Source organism: Pteropus medius, unplaced genomic scaffold, assembly GCF_902729225.1.
Source record: "Pteropus medius unplaced genomic scaffold, Ma_sr-lr_union100, whole genome shotgun sequence".
Classification (NCBI taxonomy): Eukaryota; Metazoa; Chordata; class Mammalia; order Chiroptera; family Pteropodidae; genus Pteropus; species Pteropus medius.
Window position 1 is genome coordinate 18,718,620 of NW_024352787.1, and position 20,953 is coordinate 18,739,572.

At 35.7% G+C, this 20,953-nt stretch overlaps 1 protein-coding gene and 1 pseudogene across 1 annotated transcript; both read right to left on the reverse strand.

The window, feature by feature from the left end:
• Positions 1 to 1,083: 1,083 nt before the first annotated feature.
• YAE1 (YAE1 maturation factor of ABCE1) lies at positions 1,084 to 5,199 on the reverse strand. The gene is made up of 3 exons (XM_039849135.1): positions 4,967 to 5,199; positions 3,491 to 3,612; positions 1,084 to 1,687 (listed from the first exon to the last, which is right to left on the reverse strand). Exons 1-3 carry the CDS (start codon positions 5,093 to 5,095, stop codon positions 1,258 to 1,260), a joined length of 681 nt encoding a protein of 226 aa, XP_039705069.1. The 5' UTR covers positions 5,096 to 5,199; the 3' UTR covers positions 1,084 to 1,257.
• Positions 2,671 to 2,787, reverse strand: LOC120592048 (uncharacterized; annotated as a pseudogene).
• Positions 5,200 to 20,953: the final 15,754 nt, after the last annotated feature.

Consider the following 20,953-nt stretch of genomic DNA (forward strand, 5'->3'; position numbering starts at 1 on the left):
CAGGGTGACTTTCTTGAGATGTAGCATTAAAATGGACGTTTCATAGCTAATATGCAGGGTAGAGCAACATGAAGACTTTAAAGAGACTACTTATAATATTCCATGAGGATTTGAGATTTTTTCTGTATCCATAAATGGGAAATATAAGAAATTAGTAAATCTCTGAAATAGTGTTTATATCCAGAGATTAACTTTTAAAAAAATAAAACCAGCTGTAAAATGTCACTTGATATCTTCAGCATGTTTTAGTAAATCCTGTAACACTATATAGTCTTCTGATTTCAAATTTGTGAAACAAACTGAAAATTTTTAAATGTGTTCTGTGAACTTTGAGGAGGTTAAGATCATGGTAGTACATTTTCTTGAAAGACCTATTTTATCAGATTCTCTATCTCAGAATATCTGTCTTTTAGAGTACATGGTAGCAATTAAGGCTATCAGTGAGGGGCAATTACTGGGGTTCCTCTGAAGTCTGGCACCACACATAAATTTGTTTCAGACAAAAAAAAAGTGATGAAAAATCTTTTCCTGATCTTATATGCTTAGATTCTGGAGCAAAAATTTGAATATAATTTTATCTATGCTAGATTAAGAATATTACTACAAGTCAGTGGTTTCAATGTTTTATTCCTATGTGAATATGAAGCAAAACTACAATTTAGATATAAGTTGGCAAATTGTTAGAAAACACTACCAACTCCTTAATACTTGCAAAAACTAAGTAGGTAATTGAGCATGAAATGTATTTTCTGTATTTTTCAAGAAACTGTATGTTTTAACTTAATCTCAACATATATCTACACATCTATCTATATGTAAGTCTATCAATATATATATGTCTGTGTATATATACTTACATTAGCCAGTAGGTTATTTTTGGTAACTTTGGTCTGATTAGCTGGTGATGAGGTCCTAACCACCCGATAGTGATGAGTAGGGTTAGGTCCTTATGTTTGATTCATGTTCTCTTTAGCTAATGAGTCTGAAGATGCTTGATTTTGATCGGAAATTTGAAAATGACAATGACAACTGGAATTTCTGAGCATATCTTAAACTACAAAAAAATTACCAGTGACAGAGGAAAAAGGCTTATATTACATTTAATAGTGTTAATTTTGAAGACATTTCAAACTTCCATGAAGGACAATGAAGTGTTCACTGTAGAAACCAGTACAAATTTTGGTAAGCTTGTTGAGAAACAAAATGCTCTAAGAAACGTTCTGAACATTATTTTCATTAGAAAAGTGAAGATAATTTTTATAGTTGTTTGAGGTGCTGTAATATGTCTACTGATACTCCCAGCTGTTTTACTAAACTGACTGTCTGTTCTAAAATCCAAGGAAGGCTTGGGTTTTCAGAATGTGCATGCTCCTGTGTTCCACAGCATTCTAACGATGAACAATCTACCCCACTTAGGCTCTTGCTACAGTTTTTGTTAAACTCAGCATTATTTTCACAGAGTCTTCCGTCTTTAGCTTCATCCATCTTTTTTTCAGCTGGAACTACATGACAAAGGTCCATATCCTGAATGGAGTCCAATAAATCTACAACATGGGGCTGTGGGGTGATTGATTTCAGATGTTTGAGCACATATTCTTCACATTGGCCAACTGCATCCAGAAGATTATTTATTTTACTGATCAAAGTCGAACTATTATCATGAAGGTGACACCAGGAGAGCAAAGCACTGAATGAAAATATAAACAAGAGTTAAATAGAAAAAAATTAAACAATCATAGGCTTTTCGAATATTTGATGCTAAGTCTTCCATGTTTCTTTTCTAGATGACACCATGTAAAACAGAATAATAATGCAAGCCAAAATCAGGAAATAATGGTTAAAATAGAATTAAAATACATAAGGATATTATCTTTCAATAGAAATAAAATAATTGGAGTTAATCATATTAACTGTTTATAATTCATAACCCCTCCTTCACAGCTCCATATCCACTCTTCCTCATTTTAGATTTTCCCCCTTTTGATTATGTAGTTTCTGATAAAGAGGGATACAACTCAGAGAAAGAGAGACCAGAAAAATTAGTTTCTCTTTTAAGGACATCAAACAGCTTCTAAACTAGTGATTCTCAATCTTGGATGTAAATTAGAATCACCTGGGGAGCTCTTAAAACTATCAAGGCGCAGGTCACACCCCAGACCAATTAAATCCGAATCTCTAGGGGTATTATTTTTTAAGCTTCTCAGCTGATATCAAGGTGCAGCCAATGTTGAAAAACATTTTTCTAATCATATACAGCAGTCGCTTGCATTCAAAATTGAAAGTTAAAAAGAAAGTTTTAAGGTAACTTCACTTGCCCAACTTTGTTATAAGTAGACACTATTTGCTAACAATATTCTTGAAGAGTTCTAGTCCCAATAAATATTTTTCTTTTCTAGTATAGACAGCACTTTTGTTTTCTGACATTTCAGATTCTTCATGACATAAAATGGTGGTTGTGAAAAGTAATGATGTTTTAAAAATGGAATCAATTGATATAAAAGATTTAGTAATAAAGTTTCTAAGCTTATAAAAGATAAATTTAACTTGATGTGAAGATGAACGCTTGATCATTTTCCTGCTATAGATTATAAATTCTGATTCCTAAACATTGTATTTTCTTAAACCTTAAACACAATAATTATTGTTATTTATTTTATTTATTATTATTTATGCCTACAGCACCTGGTCTTCCTAGGTGGTCTCCTATCCAAGTACTAACCAGGGCCTACCCTGCTTAGCTTCCGAGATCAGACATATGGGTTTGTTCAGGGTGGCATGGCTGCAGACCACGGACCATGGCTCCACTGGGGCGCAAACCCAGGACCTTGTGTGTGTAAAGCAGACATGCTAACCACTACACTGTGGAACCACGTCCTATTTTCTTGTTTTGATAGCTTTTATTTTTTAGCCTTTTTAAAATCAGTGATTCTTTGAAGCATTTCCTCTATAGAGGGCATTTTAAAAGGTATTAAGTATCAAAGAGAACAACTCTGTCATGCTTAGCTCCATTTGCCATTTGACCATTTGGCTCTGATTTATGCCATTATTGCTCTGGAATCTTGATAGGTATAATGTTCAGAACTAAAGTAAATGAGATCATTTTTCTACTACCAGCTATAATTTTCATCATGTACTTCCGGTCTAGAAATCTGTCATACCGTGTTCTGCCACATGTGCAAGACTAAAAGCTTTATTCAAAACCAGATCTTTTGAATTACTTTGTGATATAGATTGGTTGTAGTTCAGGTAGCAAAAATTATACACCATTCTACCATTTCTTTGCAATAAAGGACAACACCTGGCTCACTTATTAAAAAGAATGATTATTTTGATTTTACAAAGAAAATATTCTATGCTCTGTAGTACTCTTGTGGGTTTAACATTAGGAAAAGCATTTTAGTTTAAACATTTTATTTTTACATACCACTCTTTAAAAACTCCTCCAGTAGTAGAGGTTAAAATGACTCAGCATTTAAGTTTAAAGAATTACCTCAAAGTTCCTCTGAGTTGTCCATAGTTTATAATGACTTCTGCACCTTCCTTATAACCTTGATTGAAGCCTTGCTGAAGAGTAAGTGCTTTGCCAGCCTCTAGTCCATCTCTATAACCTTCCTAAAAATAAGTAATGAATTGCAGCTGTAACATCAAGTGAACCATTCTGGGTTTTTCTAGAAAGTCACAGAACCAATTTAGAAAATCGATGAAATAAGCCTTTCCTGTGTATATTTAACATAATGGTTCTATAACATATGGCATAGCCACACAAAGCAGACTATGCTCATAAAAATGTATTATTGGTTTATCCTGTTTTTGAAGTCTAGACTTATTTGGCACATTTAAAAATACTAATTCTTATAGTTTTAAAAAATCCTGTGTTAGCAACGGCTTCATAGAAAGGATACACAGAAAGGAGAATTACATGTCTGGCCCCTTTGTAACTAGATTGGTGTGGGTGGGTAAGGAGGCAGGGCAGTAAGTAGGGTTACTGAAGGCCTTGGTTAATTAAAGTAAGGAAAGAGGAAATTGGTTTAGCAAAAGGAAAATAAGAAGTCTGGTTTTAGAAATTTTGCTCGACACCTAAATTCATCTAAAAATGCAGATTCTCTGTGGGCAGGGATTTTTGTCCTGCATCTCCTCTGGTGCCATAGCACTCAAAAGATGCTCAAAAGATGCCCTAGCCTCACATAAAGTATTTCTGAAACTGACAACATGGTTGTTGGGCTAAGCAAATATTATTTTACTGAAACATTAAACAAAATCAGATTTAGGGGCAATTTAATTGTCAGCGAGGATATTAAGTAGAAGTGGACTAACCATTTGGTCCTAACTCTGAACTACACTCTGAGGGCTCCACCTGGAAATTGGGTGTGTGGTATTAAGCTTAGTCTTAACGAATAGTAAGACAAATTAGAGATGGATAAATCACACCCAAGAAATAAAAAAGAAACCAACTTTAATATTTCCTTACCTAGTCACAAGTATTCCATATTAGCTTTCCCGTTCTGCCCGCTGACACCATTCTCACGTTCCCTTATCCGTATACATTAGTTTCACCCCTTGGTTCCTCACCCATTCAAGCATTCCGTGTTAACTGTGTACATGTCGCCTGACAACCTTAATTATCATAGTGTATTTATTTTTCCTCCACCGTCTTCCCTGTGATCCTCATCAAACTGCAATTTCTTCAAAGTTTAGAGTTTATTTTGGTCGGACCCAGCTTCTAATCCACCCGGCAGGCGATCGAGAAAGGTGCTCTGTAGTTTTACACGCTTTCAAGTAACACACTGGAAAATCCTAGCAGAATGCGGGCCAAACTGGGTGCCAAGGGGTAGGGAGGGGAGCGCCGGGCCAGGCCCGGACCACTCTGGCCTCCATAGTCTCGGGACCCAGGTTCCTCACAAGTCCGCGCCCCTCTCCCCACAACCCAGACTATCAAGTGACCCCCGCGCCCTCTACGCAGCTTTACTTTGACGCGTCTCTGCATGTGGCTCCGCCATTCTCGCTGCACCAGGAGCGACTCGTCGACTTCCTCATCAAACACGTCCCCCTCTTCCCCATCACCGTGGACCAAAGCGGCTGCTTTGACCCAAGACATCACCGAGGCAACCACAGGGCCACTGAAGGCCGGAAGCTCCCACAACTCTTTTTGGTCTGAGAGGCGGGTCGACGCCTGTGAATCCGAGGTTCGTAGGGCAGCTGCGCATGCGTCTTGGTGTGCGCAGTGTGAGCGGTGGGGGTGGCCTCGGGCGTGTCCTGCCTACCGCTGACGCTTTTCGCTTGCTGGTGTTTTGCAGCGCCGTCAGTTGGCACTGTCAGCGTGGCCCTGTTACGAGCGAGGCGGGAACTTTCGTCGCTGGGCCTACGCAACCTTGACCTTTGCGGAAGGCAGCCTGCCCCTCCGCGAAACTTAATTTCAACCAGGGTCTCCAGGGCGATCTGGATTTTGGAAACGCGTGTGTTTGTTGAACTGTTCAAGGTAGTTCAGTTGATGGGCGATTACGGGCCAAAAACGGTCTTTTAGGATCTCTCTCAGTGTGTTTAAGGGTTTTGACAGCCTGATGTTTTAATTCTTTATCAGCGTGGAGCAAAGGAAAATAGAATCGAAAAGTTAGATACTGCGGCCATTTTGAGATCCATAAACATAGAGTATATTTATAAAACATACACTTCTCCTTGACTCGCAGTATTCTTCACTGACTCCCTAAAAGTAGACTAATGGCTCAGTAAAGGCAGAGAATTGTTTATCTACGTATACTTAACACCAGCAAGATTCTGATACGTAGTAAATGCTGAAACATGTTAGTGAATGAATGACACCAGTAGTAGTCCTGTTTTTGCCTTTTGTTTGCCTGGTCATGTGGTAATGACTTTTTTATCTAACATTTTTTTGAATACCTACCTTGTGCCAGGCAACCTTGTAGGCTTTTGGGATACATCGGTGGACGATACCGATAAAAATTCCAAACTCTCCTGGACTTTACGTTCATGTAAAATTTACAGTAAATTAACAATAAACACTAAACAAGTTATATGTATGTTATGAGATAATAAATGATACGTGGTATAGGAAAAATTAAAAACGAGCAAAGTAAGGGAAACCATGAGTATGTGTATGAGTGAGGGTGGGTGGGTGGTGTAAGTTAAAATTTTAAATGTTCAGAGAGAATTTTGTATGTATATGATTTACTTGGTAGTTCCATGGAACATGTATAAAAACATTCTATACTTGGCCACAAAAAATACTTTGATAAACTAAAAGGAATAGATATTTTATAGGTCATATTCTTTGATCGTAATCCAACATAACTAGTAATAAATGATAAAAATTAACCCCAGTAATTTATAATATTGGACATTAGCAACACCCTCCTAATTAACATAATTTGGATCAAAAAGGAACTAATTAAAATGACATATACAATAATCAATTAAAATCAGAATGCTTCCAAAAAACATAGAACCAGATGAAAGCTGTCTCAGGCCATTTTATAGGCTTAGGTGTCTTTATTAGTAAAGAAGCAAAAACACCCAACTATCTTAATTAGAAGGAAAATGGTAGTAAGGAAAGCAGTAAAGATAACTATTGAAATAAATAAAATAGCCCCAAAACTTGCATAAATAATTCCAAAAGCTGGTTCTTTGAAAACACCAATAAAATAGATAATCTTCTCTTGATCCTGATTAGGAAAAAGAGAGAAAATTATACAAGATAGACACGAAAAGGACGTAACGATGTGGAAGGAAATTCAAATATTATAAATTACTAAAACCCAAAAGCAATACATTGAAAATTTAGAAGATATGATAATGACTTCTTAATAAAACTGACCCAATGAGTAGGAAAAACGAAGACTAATTATAATAGAAAAATTGGAGATTAAATATCTAAAAGTTAAATATCTAAAAATAGCATGGAGACTATACTTTTACGGTTAAATCCTTTAAATCGTTTTTAAAGAACAATAGGTAATTTTTTTTTTTTTTACTATTCTAAGGTAAAGAAAAAGATGGAAACTCCCTAAATCATTTCATAAAGCCAGTCTCATACTGTAACCTGATAAAGATATCAAAAAAAACCCCAAAGTTCAAGTTAGTTTATGAATGTGTATTCAAAAGAGAATACACAGTACCTTATCAAAAGAATAGTTTAAGAGGTTTTATTCTGAGAAAGTAAGTTGTTGCAATATTAAGAAATCTATAAGCATATTTTATTGCTTTAACAATTTCAAGGAGAAAAGCCATACGTTATCTAATAAATACAGAAGAGTTACTTGAAAAAATTTTAAAAATCTTTCTTAAAATAGAAACTACAAATTGATAAGGATTTTATAAAAATCTGACAGAAAGTAATATTCTAAGCACTCAGTTGTTAAGATATTTCCTTTAGAAAAAAGAGAGGACATCTGGTAATCACCAATATTATCCAATATTCTTTTGGAGACTAGTGAATGCAGTAAGAGAGGTAAACAAAATAATCTATATAAATGTTGGATAAGAAGAGGTAAAGTTATTTATTTATTTTTTGCTGTTTATAGATTATATGCTTAGAAAACCCAAAGGACTTCAGTTAAAAACAACAGAATAAGGGACTTTGATAAGGTCTTTGGGCATAAAAAAATAAACAGATCTAGCAATAACTCATCTAGAAATGTAAATGAGATTAATATTCCATTTGCAATACCAGGAAATACTGTTAGATATAGTATTTATATATTTGTTTAGTATTTATTTAGTATAAGATGTATAAATGTCAGGAGTATATTTTTAAAAATTGACTTTATTGAGGTATAATTTACATACAATAATATGCATACATTTTGAATGTACAGTTTTGATGAATTTTGATAAATATGTACACCTGTGTAACTACTACCCAATCAAGATATAGACATTTCCATCACCATAGAAAATTCCCTCATACTTCTTTGCAGTCAATTCCTCAACCCCTGAGGCAACCCTTTATCCAATTTCTATCACTCAAGATTAGTTTTGCCAGTTTTACAACTTCACAGAAATGAAATCATATGTGTCCTTTTATATATTTGGCTTCTTTGACTCAACATAATATTTTTGAGATTCATGTGGTTGCCTATGTACTGGTAGGTTGTTCTTTTTTCTTGCTAAGTGCTCTTTTCATTGTATAGATATATCATAATTTGTTTGTTTACTTGTTATGGACATTTGCATTGTTTCCAGTTTCTGGCTGTTTTTAGTAAAGCTGCTATGACGTTTTCGTACACATTTTCATTTCTTTTGGGTAAATATCTAGAAGTGGAATTGTTAAGTCATGTGGTAAGTAAAAATTTAACTTTATAAGAAACTGCCAAACTGTTTTCCAGAGTGATTTTACAGCAGTATATTCAGATGCTAGTTGCTCCACATCCTTTTTTCTCATTTGGAATTGTCAGTCTTTTTATTTTTTTATTTTTTATTTATTTTTTATTTTTTGTTAGTCTTTTTAATATTAGCTTTTTTGATAGGTGTGTAGTGGCATATTACTGTGGTTTTAATTTTTGTTTTTCAGATGGCTTATGATATTGAACATCTTTTCATGTACTTATTTTCCATTTGCATATCTTTTAAAATGAAGTCTTTGCTCATTTTAAAAATTGGATTCTTATTGCATTTTAAAGGCTTTTTATATATTCTGGATATAAGTCCTTTATCAGATACATGAATTGCAAATATGTTCTTTGCAGTAGTTATCTATCAGGAGACAGCTATGGAGATACGAGAGGAGTTCATGAAGTTTTTGAAGGATAGGGAGCATAATGCACATGATTAGGCACAGAAAGAGGACAAAAAGGGACACTGATCTGATCCCTACAATAGGAAAGGGAGGAGGAAGCAGGACTGGGCAGAGGGTGCTTTAAATTGCTATGTAGATCTGACAAAGTCTTGGCCAACATAAAAGAGAACTCTGGAGTGAAGTGCAAAGAAGAATCCTGTGTTAGGCACATAGGACCTGATCTTGGTACTGCTGCCATGCTCAGTTTTTGGTAGGGAGATGCTCTGGAAGAGGGTAACCTTGGCTAGAAATCTGAGGCAGATCCTGTAGGTGCTGACAGCTGGAAGTTGACAGCTGTACACCTTTGTCAAGAACCAGATTATCTTTCAAGATCTTTTTAAATATGTAATTCTATTTTTTCCAAAATAGCTTTTCTTTTTCTATTTTAAATGAACTGTAAATAACAATGACATCTCTTGCATAAACTCTGGTGTAACAATGTGAACTTACTCAAAGTATTTAGTAAGTTTACCTTGCAGCTCAGTATCTTATAAATATTGTATGAGGTCGACCGTTAGGATTCACTCTGTTCTTTTCCTATTCTTCTGCTTATTCATCCTTGTCTTTTCTTTCAAAGCCTTCAACAATTCTTTTTTATGTCCTTCTATTTCCTGTGTCCTGCTAAGTTTTATTCTTTATTTCAGTCTCCCACACTTGTGCCTTTTGCAAACTATTTTATAGTTGGTATAATGAACTCTAAGAGGGCACAGACCTTTTTCTCGGTTCCTCATCAAAGGTTTTGGCATACTGGCTCTAATGATTAAGTCTCTGGCAACTAGCCAGCAGAATTCCTGATTTCTATATGCTAAGGGAAGTAGTTTTCCACTTTTCCTTGTCCTTTCTAAACTTTCATATGTCCTATGAACCTCAATGGTATCCAGTGACTAAATCCTTAGGTGCTGTCTTTTAATTGTTTATACCAGATTTGCTCTAACGCTGTATAATATGTATTAAAAAAATAAAATTGTTGCTAGTGTTGAAAATAATGGGAAAGCATTCAAAATATGCTTCTAAAGAGAAGGCTTTTTTGCACCTTCTGATAGGTTGATCCTGGGTAGAGTTGCCTCCTTTATTTTAAAGTATTGTGTTTACAGAAGACCCCAGTTATATTAGCTGTCAAAGCTAAGAAGAGAATTATTAGTTCAATATAGAATGTTTATTGAATATGAGGAAGGATGAAGTAGAAATGTCAGACAGGAAGGCTGATTGATTTTTTAAATGGCCTATTGATGGACGACTATGTCTAACAGCATTTAAGCATGTTCAAGTGTGTCTTATCTTAAAAAAAAAAAATCCCTCCCAAACTCAAGCTCTTCTTTGGCTACTGCTTTATACTTCTCTTTCCCTTTATAACTAAACTTCTTGAAAGAGTCAATGTCACCACTTCTACACCTCTCACTTTTGAACCCACTGCAATCTGGCTTCCAACCCCACTATTCCATTTAAAATGGGACGAGGGAGTTATGGGCAATTTCTACAATATTTTTGCCGATGACTCTCAGATCTCTCCCTCCAGCCCAGCTCTTTGTGTTTCACACTCATGTATCTAACTGCCTGTAGGATATCTTCATTTAGATTTGCCATATGGATTTTAATGTACCACATCAAATTATCTCTCTCTCTCTTTTTTTCTTTTCAGTATTCTTCCTCCTCTTATGTTTTTTAGCTCCTCATGTTTTTTAGCTGCAGGCACTTGTAGCATCAGCATCACCTGGGAGCAGAGTTTCTGATCCCATTCCAGACCTATTGAATCAGAATGTGCATCCTCAGGTGATTTGTATATACAGTCAAATTTGAGAAACATTGCAGCTCATTGAATGGTCACCATCTCAGCTCATTCATCATGTCCCGAATGTTTCTATCGTTTGTCCTTTTTACTTTATTCCAGTTGCCACTTCCTTGCCACTTCAGACTACCATCCTGTTCTACCTGGATATTATAACAGTTTCCTAACTGTTCCTTTTGTCTCATGTCTTATCTTTCTTCTAGTCCATTTTTATTACTACCTAGAGTATTATTCCTAAAGCAAAATCTGATAGGGCCATCGCTTGCTTAGTTCTCTGCAATACTTTCTGATTGCTCTTTACGTGGCCCCAAATGCCATGTGTTGTCTGGCTTCTGCTCCTGCTCCTTGTGGCCTCACTTCTTGCTACCCTTCATTTGCACATATTCATTTTGCCTTTGCAACATAATTTTTCCTCTGCCTAGAAAAGCTACTTATTTTAGATACATTTCCATTAGGAAGTTTTCTCTGATCTAAGTCTGGATTAGTTGTTGCTTTTATTACAGTGTGTTACAGTCTTTACCACCAGGTTTTATATTATAAAACCCGATTGTCTACATTCCTTACTAGACTATAAATGCTTTGAGACAGGGACTGTTGTCTTAGTTAACTGTTTTATCTTCACTGCCTAGTATAACCCTCAATAAATATTTATTAAACAAATGAATTTCATTAAAACTTCCTCAAATACTATATTCTAAACAATTCCATGTTCCAGTTATAATTATGTAGTAATAAACTGTGTCTATAAATCCAGATTAAATAAGAATTTACTAAAATTAGGATGTTATAGGGAAGGTATGGTATGCTGATCAAGACATAGAAAGTTATAAGTAAAAATCACTTTTCATAGATAAAAAAACTTTTTTCTTTCAATTTTTTAACTATGTTTTTTAATAGTTATTAATTCTAAGGTCAGTAAATTTAGTTGATCTTAGGATGCACAATGAACCTTATACTCTTTGGTCTTTCTCATACTTGTGTTTCTAGTTTTAATTTACCTCTTAATTTTGAGGTCTTCAGGTTTTCCCAGTGATGATTTATGAGAAATATATTTTCTGAGTCCATGTATATCTGATGTTAATATTGTCATCACTGTTTCCTTTTGAATTTTACTTGTTTTATATCTCATTACCTATTGGGTTACTTTTAAATTTTGGATCACTTTATTATAAAATTGTTCCCTGAACAGATATGTATTATATATGTATACATGCACACACACTCACAATATCCTATATTTGTATGTATATATGTTTTGGTATGAGCTGAGATTCTCTTAATGGGGATATTTAACCCATACGCATTTGTTACACTTTGGCCATGTATTAGAAAGATAAGCTTTGTGGAGGAGAGCTTTATTTCCTCCATTCATGAGGGCAGAGTAGATGGTAATGGGGTTCAGAGGATTAGGGCACAGATCTCTGGAAATAGTAGGATCAAAGAGCTTAGATAGGTTGGCAAACAGCTTCTGATTTTAAGGAAGAGTGTCAGAAGGCAGGTAGAGGGTGGAGAGATTGGTGGTGGTGGTGGTGGTGGTGGTGGTGGTGGTGGTGGTGGTGGTGGTGATGGTGATGGCAAAATACTATGGCTTCAAGGGGCGCTAATGAATTCCTACTTTGTTAGCAAGTGGTAAGAGCAATCAGGTCTGACCTCTTGGAGCCTAATAAACATCCCTGAGGATTTTTAGGCATTGCATAGAAAAAGTTAGGCAAAGACTAGCAGTGACTCCAGTCAGTTTTGATTATCAATAATTGTTTTTTTCTCTATTCTGTCACATATTTAATGCAATAATTACTGAGACAATTGGAATGCTAAGCACTGTGATAGGTACTGAGACAATAAATAAAGTTCATCTTCTGGCCTTCTATCCACCTTGGCCTTCTCTTCCGCTATTATGGGTTTCCTCGCTCTTTGGGATGGGCCTACTAGAGGCAGCCTGAATGCTTCCAGTTTTCTGTAAGATCCAGCTGGTGGGCAACTGAGGCTGCATTGCACTATACCTAAGTGGCACCTGACTTGTGGACGCCACTAAGCCTATTAAGGATGTGGTCTCAGTGGGGCAAGAGCACTTTCCCTTGGGGTGATCTCTTGAGGCAGTTCCCTCAGTACATCCCTGGGGATGAACAATTATGAAAAGGCCCTGTCTTTGTTTAGGAGTTAGCCTGGAGGATCCCCACTTTCTATCCCCTTTGGTGTTAGTCAAAAGATTGCATTTGGAATGAGATTTGGAGACTGTGCTCCATTGGAAATATGGTAGAAATTGCTAATATTCACCATCACCTGGCTCTCTCATTTCTGGTTACTCACAATACTATACTTTTTAACCTATTGGCACATATGTAGGTCCAAACATGACTAATTATGAACCAGTGGTTAGTAAGCGCCAATAATACTTTTCACTCCTAGCTTATGCCCTTAAGTCTCCTGCCTGAGCTCCAGTTCTCTCTTCCCCTGATGCAGCAATCAGACTGGTCAGGTACTGAGATGGTGGGGGAAGAAGATGGACCCAATCTGGATCTCTCAGTTATCACTCAGAAAGTGCTTCCCTGGAGAGCCATTGGACCTACAGTAGACTTTGTGTATAGGAGAAATGAGCTTTAATTTAAACTAAAACTACTAAGATTTAGTAGTAAATGTGTTATTTAGCAGAGCCCTACAAATGCAAGTACTATATGTGCTCTGTCTGATCTCTCTGGATGTTTTCTTATGTACTCCCATGGTTTCAAATAGCACTTAGGTGTTTCAGCTCTCCCTGTCCTCATTAATATCTTTATACGAGAATTTTTTTCTGCTTTAGACTTGTACATTTACCTATGAACTGGAGGTCTGAGCCAAGGAATCTTATACTTAGTATGTCTAAAACAACTCACTGTCTTTCTGCCCTAAACCTGGTCTCCTGTATTTTTAGTATCAGATAGTGGCACCACTGTACCCTCTGAATTTTGACAGGCAATAGAGCAGAGAAGTTAAGTATGGGCAATGAATAGATAAACAAAAGGTGGTATATCTATGCAGTGGAATATTATTCCTCCATAAAAAGGAATGAAGTACTGATAAATGCTACAACATGGGTAAATGTTGAAAATATTATGCTAAGTGAAAAAAACCAGTCACAAGAGGTTACATGTTTTATGATTCCATTATGTTGAATGTCCAGAATAGGCAAACACATAGAAATAGAAATTATATTAATGTAGGGGTTGAGAAAAGGGTAAAGTGGAGAGCATTAATGGATACAAAGTTTCTTTGTGTAATGATGAAAATATTATAGAATTAGATAGTGTTGACACTCATAAAACTTTGTCAATATACTAAAAACCACTAAGTCATATACTTTAAAATGTGAATTTTATGGCATAAAAATGATATCTCAATTAAAAAAATTACCTGTAGGGAAGAATTAAATTTTAAAAAGTCAACAGCTTATACTTCCAGATAAGACAGAAAGTCGAAGGCCAGTTTTGAAGACAGTTTGTTAGTTTACTGCACAGATTTCATTTAAAGAATAAAACACACCATCAGTGTTTGGAGAACACAGTGCCTTTATTAATGACATGACAGTGTTTATACCATAAAGCCAAACTCAACAGTACAATATATACTCAACAATATTACTTACTCGAAGATAGCTAACAGAATGAAAATGGAGAAAGGGAAAAAAGCTTTAAAAATGCGTTAAGTTGAAGCACATGCAAGTGTAAGATTAAAAACTATACCATACATATCTAGAAATCAAAATGTTTTGTGGAATGCCAGTTAATGTAATATGGCTATTTATTATGTAACAAAAATCTAATTGGCTAAAAAATAAAGTATGGGCTCTGGTGTTAGACTGCCTGGATTTGGTCAAAATTTAGCCCTTGCACTTTCTAGCTATGAGGCCCTTGTCTTAACTTTTTTTTTGCTTCAGTTTTCTCATTCATAAAATGGAGATCATGCCATAAACTGTAAGATGTATTATTATATTATGTACCACTAGAAAACAAATATTGCAATCAAAACCACAATGAGACACCACTTCATACTCACTAAATGGCTATAATCAAAAAGTAACTGAGACTGGTTTCGGATCAGCACATAAGGAGCTTAGAAGCTGCCACTTTATCCCAATAACAATTAAAACCTTGAACGAATGTAAAAATCAGCAATTATTCTTAGATGCATCAGAGAAGTAAGGTCATAGGACAAACCAAAGTCCCCCAAATTGCAGAGACAGAAAGTGGATATAGAGAATCACAACTCACTAGAACCCAAAAACAAAAGTGGAAACCTTGGCAGGGACCAGTGTCAAGGTAGGAAAACTTGAACTGTAATTGATGAATTGCTGGAGGCCCAGAGTTAACAAGGCTGAAAATTAAAAACTCCAGGGGGACCCAGTAATAGGAAGGGCCCCACTTGGAAGTAACCAAGATGTTTTCCAGTAGGTGAATGGGTAAATAAACTGTAATACATCCAGACTATGGGAAATGATTTAACACTAAAAAGAAAGAAGCTATCATGCCATGAAACGACATAGAGGAAACTTAAATGCATATTATTAAGTAAAAGAAGCCAATCTGAAAAGGCTATATACTATATATTTCCAACTGTATGACAGTCTGGAAAAGGCAAAATTATGGGGTCAGTAAAAAGAACAATGGTGGCCAAGGTTTAGGGAGGAAAGAGGGATGAATGGGTAGAACACAGTAAATTTTTAGGACAGTGAAACTATCCTGTATGATATTTTATCATGGTGGATATACACAGAATGTACAGCACCAAGAGTGAACTCTAAAGTAAACTATGGATTCTGGGTAATAATGATGTGTCCATGTCGGATCATCAGTTGTAACAAATGTACCACTATAATTCAGGATGTTGATAGTGAAGGAAGTTCAGAAAGGGAGCAGGAACTAAATGGGAAATCTCTGTACCTTCCACTCAATTTTGGTGTGAACCTAAAACTCCTCTAAAATATGAAGTTTTGATCAGTCTATTAAAATAGACTGATTAACAGTAGGAAATTGAAACAATCATCAAAAACCTCCCCAAAAGTAAAAGTCCAGGATCAGATAGCTTCACTAGTGAATCCCACCAAACATTGAAAGATATTTAATATCTGTCCTTCTCAAACTCTGCCAAAAAAATTGAAGAGAGGCAATATTTCCTAACTCACTTAATGAGGCCATCATACCATGATACCAGAACCTGAGAAATATAACACAAAAAAGAAAACTAATGACCAATATCTCTGGTGAATACAAAATGCAAAAATTCTAAACAAAATACTAGCAAAATAATTACAACAATATATTAAAAAGAGTATACATCACAATCAAGTGAGGTTAGTTCCAGGGATGCAAGGATGGTTCAATGTATGCAAATTGAACAATATGATACACCACATAAACAAAGGAATAAAATCATAGTTATATTTACAGACGCATAAAAATCATTTTGCAAGATACATAATACATTTATGATTAAAACCCTTAATAAGATAGATATAGAAGGAAAGCACTTCAACATGATAAAGGCCATATAGGTAACTGACGTCAGAAACATGGTGGAGTGAGAGATGTCCCAAGATTTCTCCCCTTGAAACAACAATAATCCGAACAGGAAAACTCAACAAAAAACACACAAACTGCACACCATCATGTCTGAGTATGGGATCTGCACATAAGAGCTACCACAGGTCAGAATTCTAGGAGTCTGGCAGTAGACTGGGAAAAACAAAGAAGCTACCTCTCGTAGCCGGAGCTCCCTGCAGGAGGAGGGGGAGGGGAGAAACTTTGACGAGGTAGCTGAACAACCCTACCTGAGAGAGCTGTGAGCTCCATATGGCCAGCGGCAGTGCCCAGGCATCAGGGCAGAAAATAGAGAAGTCGGGATGGCAGAGAATCAGGGACAACAGAGAAACAACAGTTGATTATTACCAGCCACGGTTGCAAAACACGAAGCTGAACTGCAGCCCAATCCCCCAACCCAGAGGACCCCTCCACGCATATCCTCTGAGACCGAGCACAGCAGAGACCCAGCACAGAAGAGACCCAGGGGAATCTGAGTAAACACTACTGAAACTGTCGCTAACAATGACAGGGACTGAGACTGAGGGTAGCGAGCATGGTTGAACATCTATAAGGAAAAAAAAAGGCATTATTAAGACTTTATATAATATAAAGCAGGGATCCAAGAGACTTAGACGCCATCTACTGGAAACCAAAAGAAAAACGCCATCTTAGCAACAGGCTAAAGAGAGACCTTTAAATAATAAATCTTCTTTCTGGAAAAAAAGCAGAATACACTTCCATTAATGCCCAGGTGGAGAAACAGTCCATTAAACACCATGAACAACCAAGGTGAAGAGGCAGCTCAGAAAGAAAGAGAAAAACCTCCAGAAAATAAGCTTACAGACATAGAAATATGCAACTTAAATGACAGAGAATTCACGGTGGTACTTCTGGAAAAAACTCAGTGATATCCAGAACGATTCATATCAACAATTTCAAGAATTGAAAAAACAGCTAAATGAGCAGAATGAGTTCTTTAGCAAGGAGACTGAAGCCCTCAAAAAGAACCAACTAGAACTGGAGATGAAGAACACACTAAAGAAGATGAAGAATGAAATAGCATGCTTGGGAAGGAGTTGACCAAATGGAGGCAAGGATCAGTGATCCCAAAGACAGAAATCTAGAAATAAATCAAAAGAAAGAAAAGGAGAAACCGGAGAATGAAAAATAATGAAAGAGAAATGCAAGAACTAGCTGATATCTTCAGGAGAGAAAACAAGAATAATGGGCATTCTCGAAAGAAAGTAAAAGTAGCAGGGATTGGGAAGTATTTTCAGACAAATAGTTGACAAGAATTTCTCAAACCTAAAGAATGAGCTGGAACTTGGAATTCAAGAAGTCAACAGAACATCCAATTATCTCAACCCAAAAAGGCCTTATCCAAGACATATTGTATTAAAATTATCAGAAACCAATGACAAAGAAAGAATTCTCAGGGCAGCCAGGGAAAGAAGATGGTGACCTATAAAGGAAGACCTATTAGATTATCGTAGGACTTCTCAGCACAAACCTTACAAGCCAGAAAGGAGTGGAATCAAATATCCAAACTATTAAATTAGAGGAACTACCAGCCAACACTAATGTATCCAGCAAAGCTCTCCTTTAGATATGAAGGAGAAATAAAGACATTTCCACACATACAAAAATTGAGGAAATTCTATACTATGAGGCCTGCATGACAGGAAATACAAAAGGGGGTCAGCTCACCTAAAACATAATGACAAAAAAATACATAAGTATGAGTAAGGCGACTAGCAGGCAGATAAAAGCAGAGGAGTGCCACCCTTATTAAGAACAGGGCATTATAAGCTTAAACAATAAGAAGAGATTTGCTATAGCAAGATAGTAATGAACATTCAGCATATATAGGGACAAATTGAGACAACAATGACTGAAAAGGGGAGGATTCAAAGATACAAATTTGCAAAGGGGAATGGATATAGGACATGCACAGAAGAAAAGAGATGATTGTATATATATAACTATCTTTACATATTCGTAATGGTACCCACACACGGAAGATTCAGAACTGAATACATAACACAAAACAAGAAGGACCAGAGGCAAAACCAACAAAGCCAACCAAAGTAAAGAAAACAGAAACACAAGGACAAGGAAGCAATGGAAACACCGAGCTTCCAGAAAACAAGAGATAAAATGGCTATAAGAAGACCTCATATTTCAATAATCACCCTAAATATAAGTGGACTGAACTCAGCAATAAAAAGGCACAGAGTTGCAGAATGGATCAAAAAACAAAACCCAATCATATGCTGCTGCCAGGAGACACATCTCAGTTCCAAAGACAAATATAGTGAAAGTGTGGAAAATGATATTTCATGCAAATGGCATTCAGAGAAAAGCGGGAGTAGCGGTACTAATATCAGACAAAATAGACTTTAAAATAAAAAAGGTAAAGAAAGATACTGAGGAACACTACATAATGATAAAGGGAATCATGCACCAAGAAGACATAACACATTAATATCTCCAATCAGGGAGCCCCAAAGTATGTAAAGCAATTACTCACAGAACTAAAAGGAGTAACAGACCAAAACACTATCATAGTAGGGGACCTAAATACCACACTGCCGGATATGGGCAGATCATCCAAACAGAAAATCAATAAGGAAATAAAATCCTTAAATGACACATTAGACCAAATGGGCATAATTGACATTTACAGAGCCTTTGATCCCAAAACAGCTGCTTATGCATTCGTGTCTAGTGTACATGGAACAGTCTCAAGGATTGACTACCTACTGGGACACAGAGATAGCCTCAACAAATATAAAAGGGTTCAAATCATACCAACCATATTCTCTGATCATAATGATTACAAGCTGGAGACCAACTGTGAAAAGAAAGCAGGAAGAACCACAAATACATGGAGATTAGACAACATGCCACTGAAGAATGACTGGGTCAGAGAAGAAATAAAAAGAGAGATCAAGAGATACATAGAACAAATGATAATGATAGCACAACATATCAAAACTTTGAGTAAAAAGAGGAAAGTTCATATCATTACAGTCCTAGCTCAAAAAACAAGAATGAGCCCAAATAAACAACCTAATGCTTCATCTTAAAAAGCTAGAAAAGGAAAAACAAATGAAGCCTAAAGTCGGCAGAGGGAAAGATAATCAAAATTAGAGCAGAATAAAATGAAATTGAAAACAAACAAAAAATAGGAAAAATAATACAACAAAGAGCTGGTTCTTTGAGAAGGTTAATAAAATTGACAAACCCCTGGCTAGACTCACAAAAGAAAAAGAGAAAGGACCCAAATAAACAAAATCAGGGATGAAAGAGGAGAAATTACAACTGACATCGTAGAAATACAAAGGATCACGTAAGAATACTATAAAAAAAAGTATGTAACACCAAATTTAATAACGTAGAAAAAAAATGGACTGGTACTTAGAAAGATACAACCTTCCTAGACTGAATCAAGAAATGGAAAATCTAAATAGGCCAGTCAACAGTATGGAAATTGAAACAATCATCAAAAACCTATCAAAACGTAAAAGTCCAGGACCAGATGTCTTCACCAGTGAATTCTATCAAACATTCAAAGAAGATTTAGTACCTATTCTCCTCAAACCCTTCCAAAAAGTTGAAGAGGAGGCAATACTTCCCAACTCATCTTATGAGGCCAATATTACCCTGATACCGAAACCTGGTAAAGATAACACAAAAAAAGAAAACTGCGGACCAATATCTCTCATGAACACAGATGCAAAAATCCTAAATAAGATACTAGTGAACCTAATACAGCAACATATTAAAAAGATTATACACCACGATCAAGTGGGCTTCATCCCAGGGGCACAGGGATGGTTCATCCTATGCAAATCAATTAATGTGATACATCATGTAAACAAATTAAAAAATAAGAATCATGTGATCATATTAATAGTTACAGAAAAAGCCTTCGATGAGATACAGCATCCATTTATGATCAAAACACTTAACAAATTTGGCATAGAAGGAAAGTACCTTAACATAATAAAGGCCATATATGACAAACCCTCAGCCAACATTATACTTAATGGTGAAAAACTAAAAACCTTTCCTCTAAGATCTGTAACAAGACAAGGTTATCCACTATCGCCACTATATATATATAGTTATATTGTACACCTGAAACTTACTATATATATATATAGTTATATTGTATACCTGAAACTTACTATATATATATATAGTTATATTGTACACTTGAAACTTACTATATATATATATAGTTATATTGTACACCTGAAACTTACTATATATATATATATAGTTATATTGTACACCTGAAACTTACTAGATATTGTTAACCAATGTCACCATAAAAAAAAGTAAGATAAAAAAAAAGAAAAAGAAAATAGGTTCATTGAGTGAGGTATAATTGACATGTACTTTTTTTGAAGCAAAAAGTGTTTTTCATTTTTCTGTAAACATTTTTAAAGTATAACACACATACACATGAGTACACAAATAAGTGTAGCTAGCACAGAAATCAAGAAATTAAACCTTGTTCCAGACACTCCTTGCGCCCCTTTTCATTCACTGCCCTTTCCCTTTCAAGGGGTTACCAGTCTCTGACTTCTGACATTATGGATTAATTCCCCCTGTTTTTGAGTTTATTATGCGTGGAATCAAACAGTATGTACTTTTTTTGTATTTGGCTTTTGATCATTGTTATGCTGTGAGATTCACTCATATTATTGCATAAAGTTGTATATAGCTTGTTTATTCTTGTCGATGTTTAGTATTCCATTGCATGGACAGGGTATTTATCCATTCTACTGGTGGATTTTTAGGTATTAGAAATAGTCC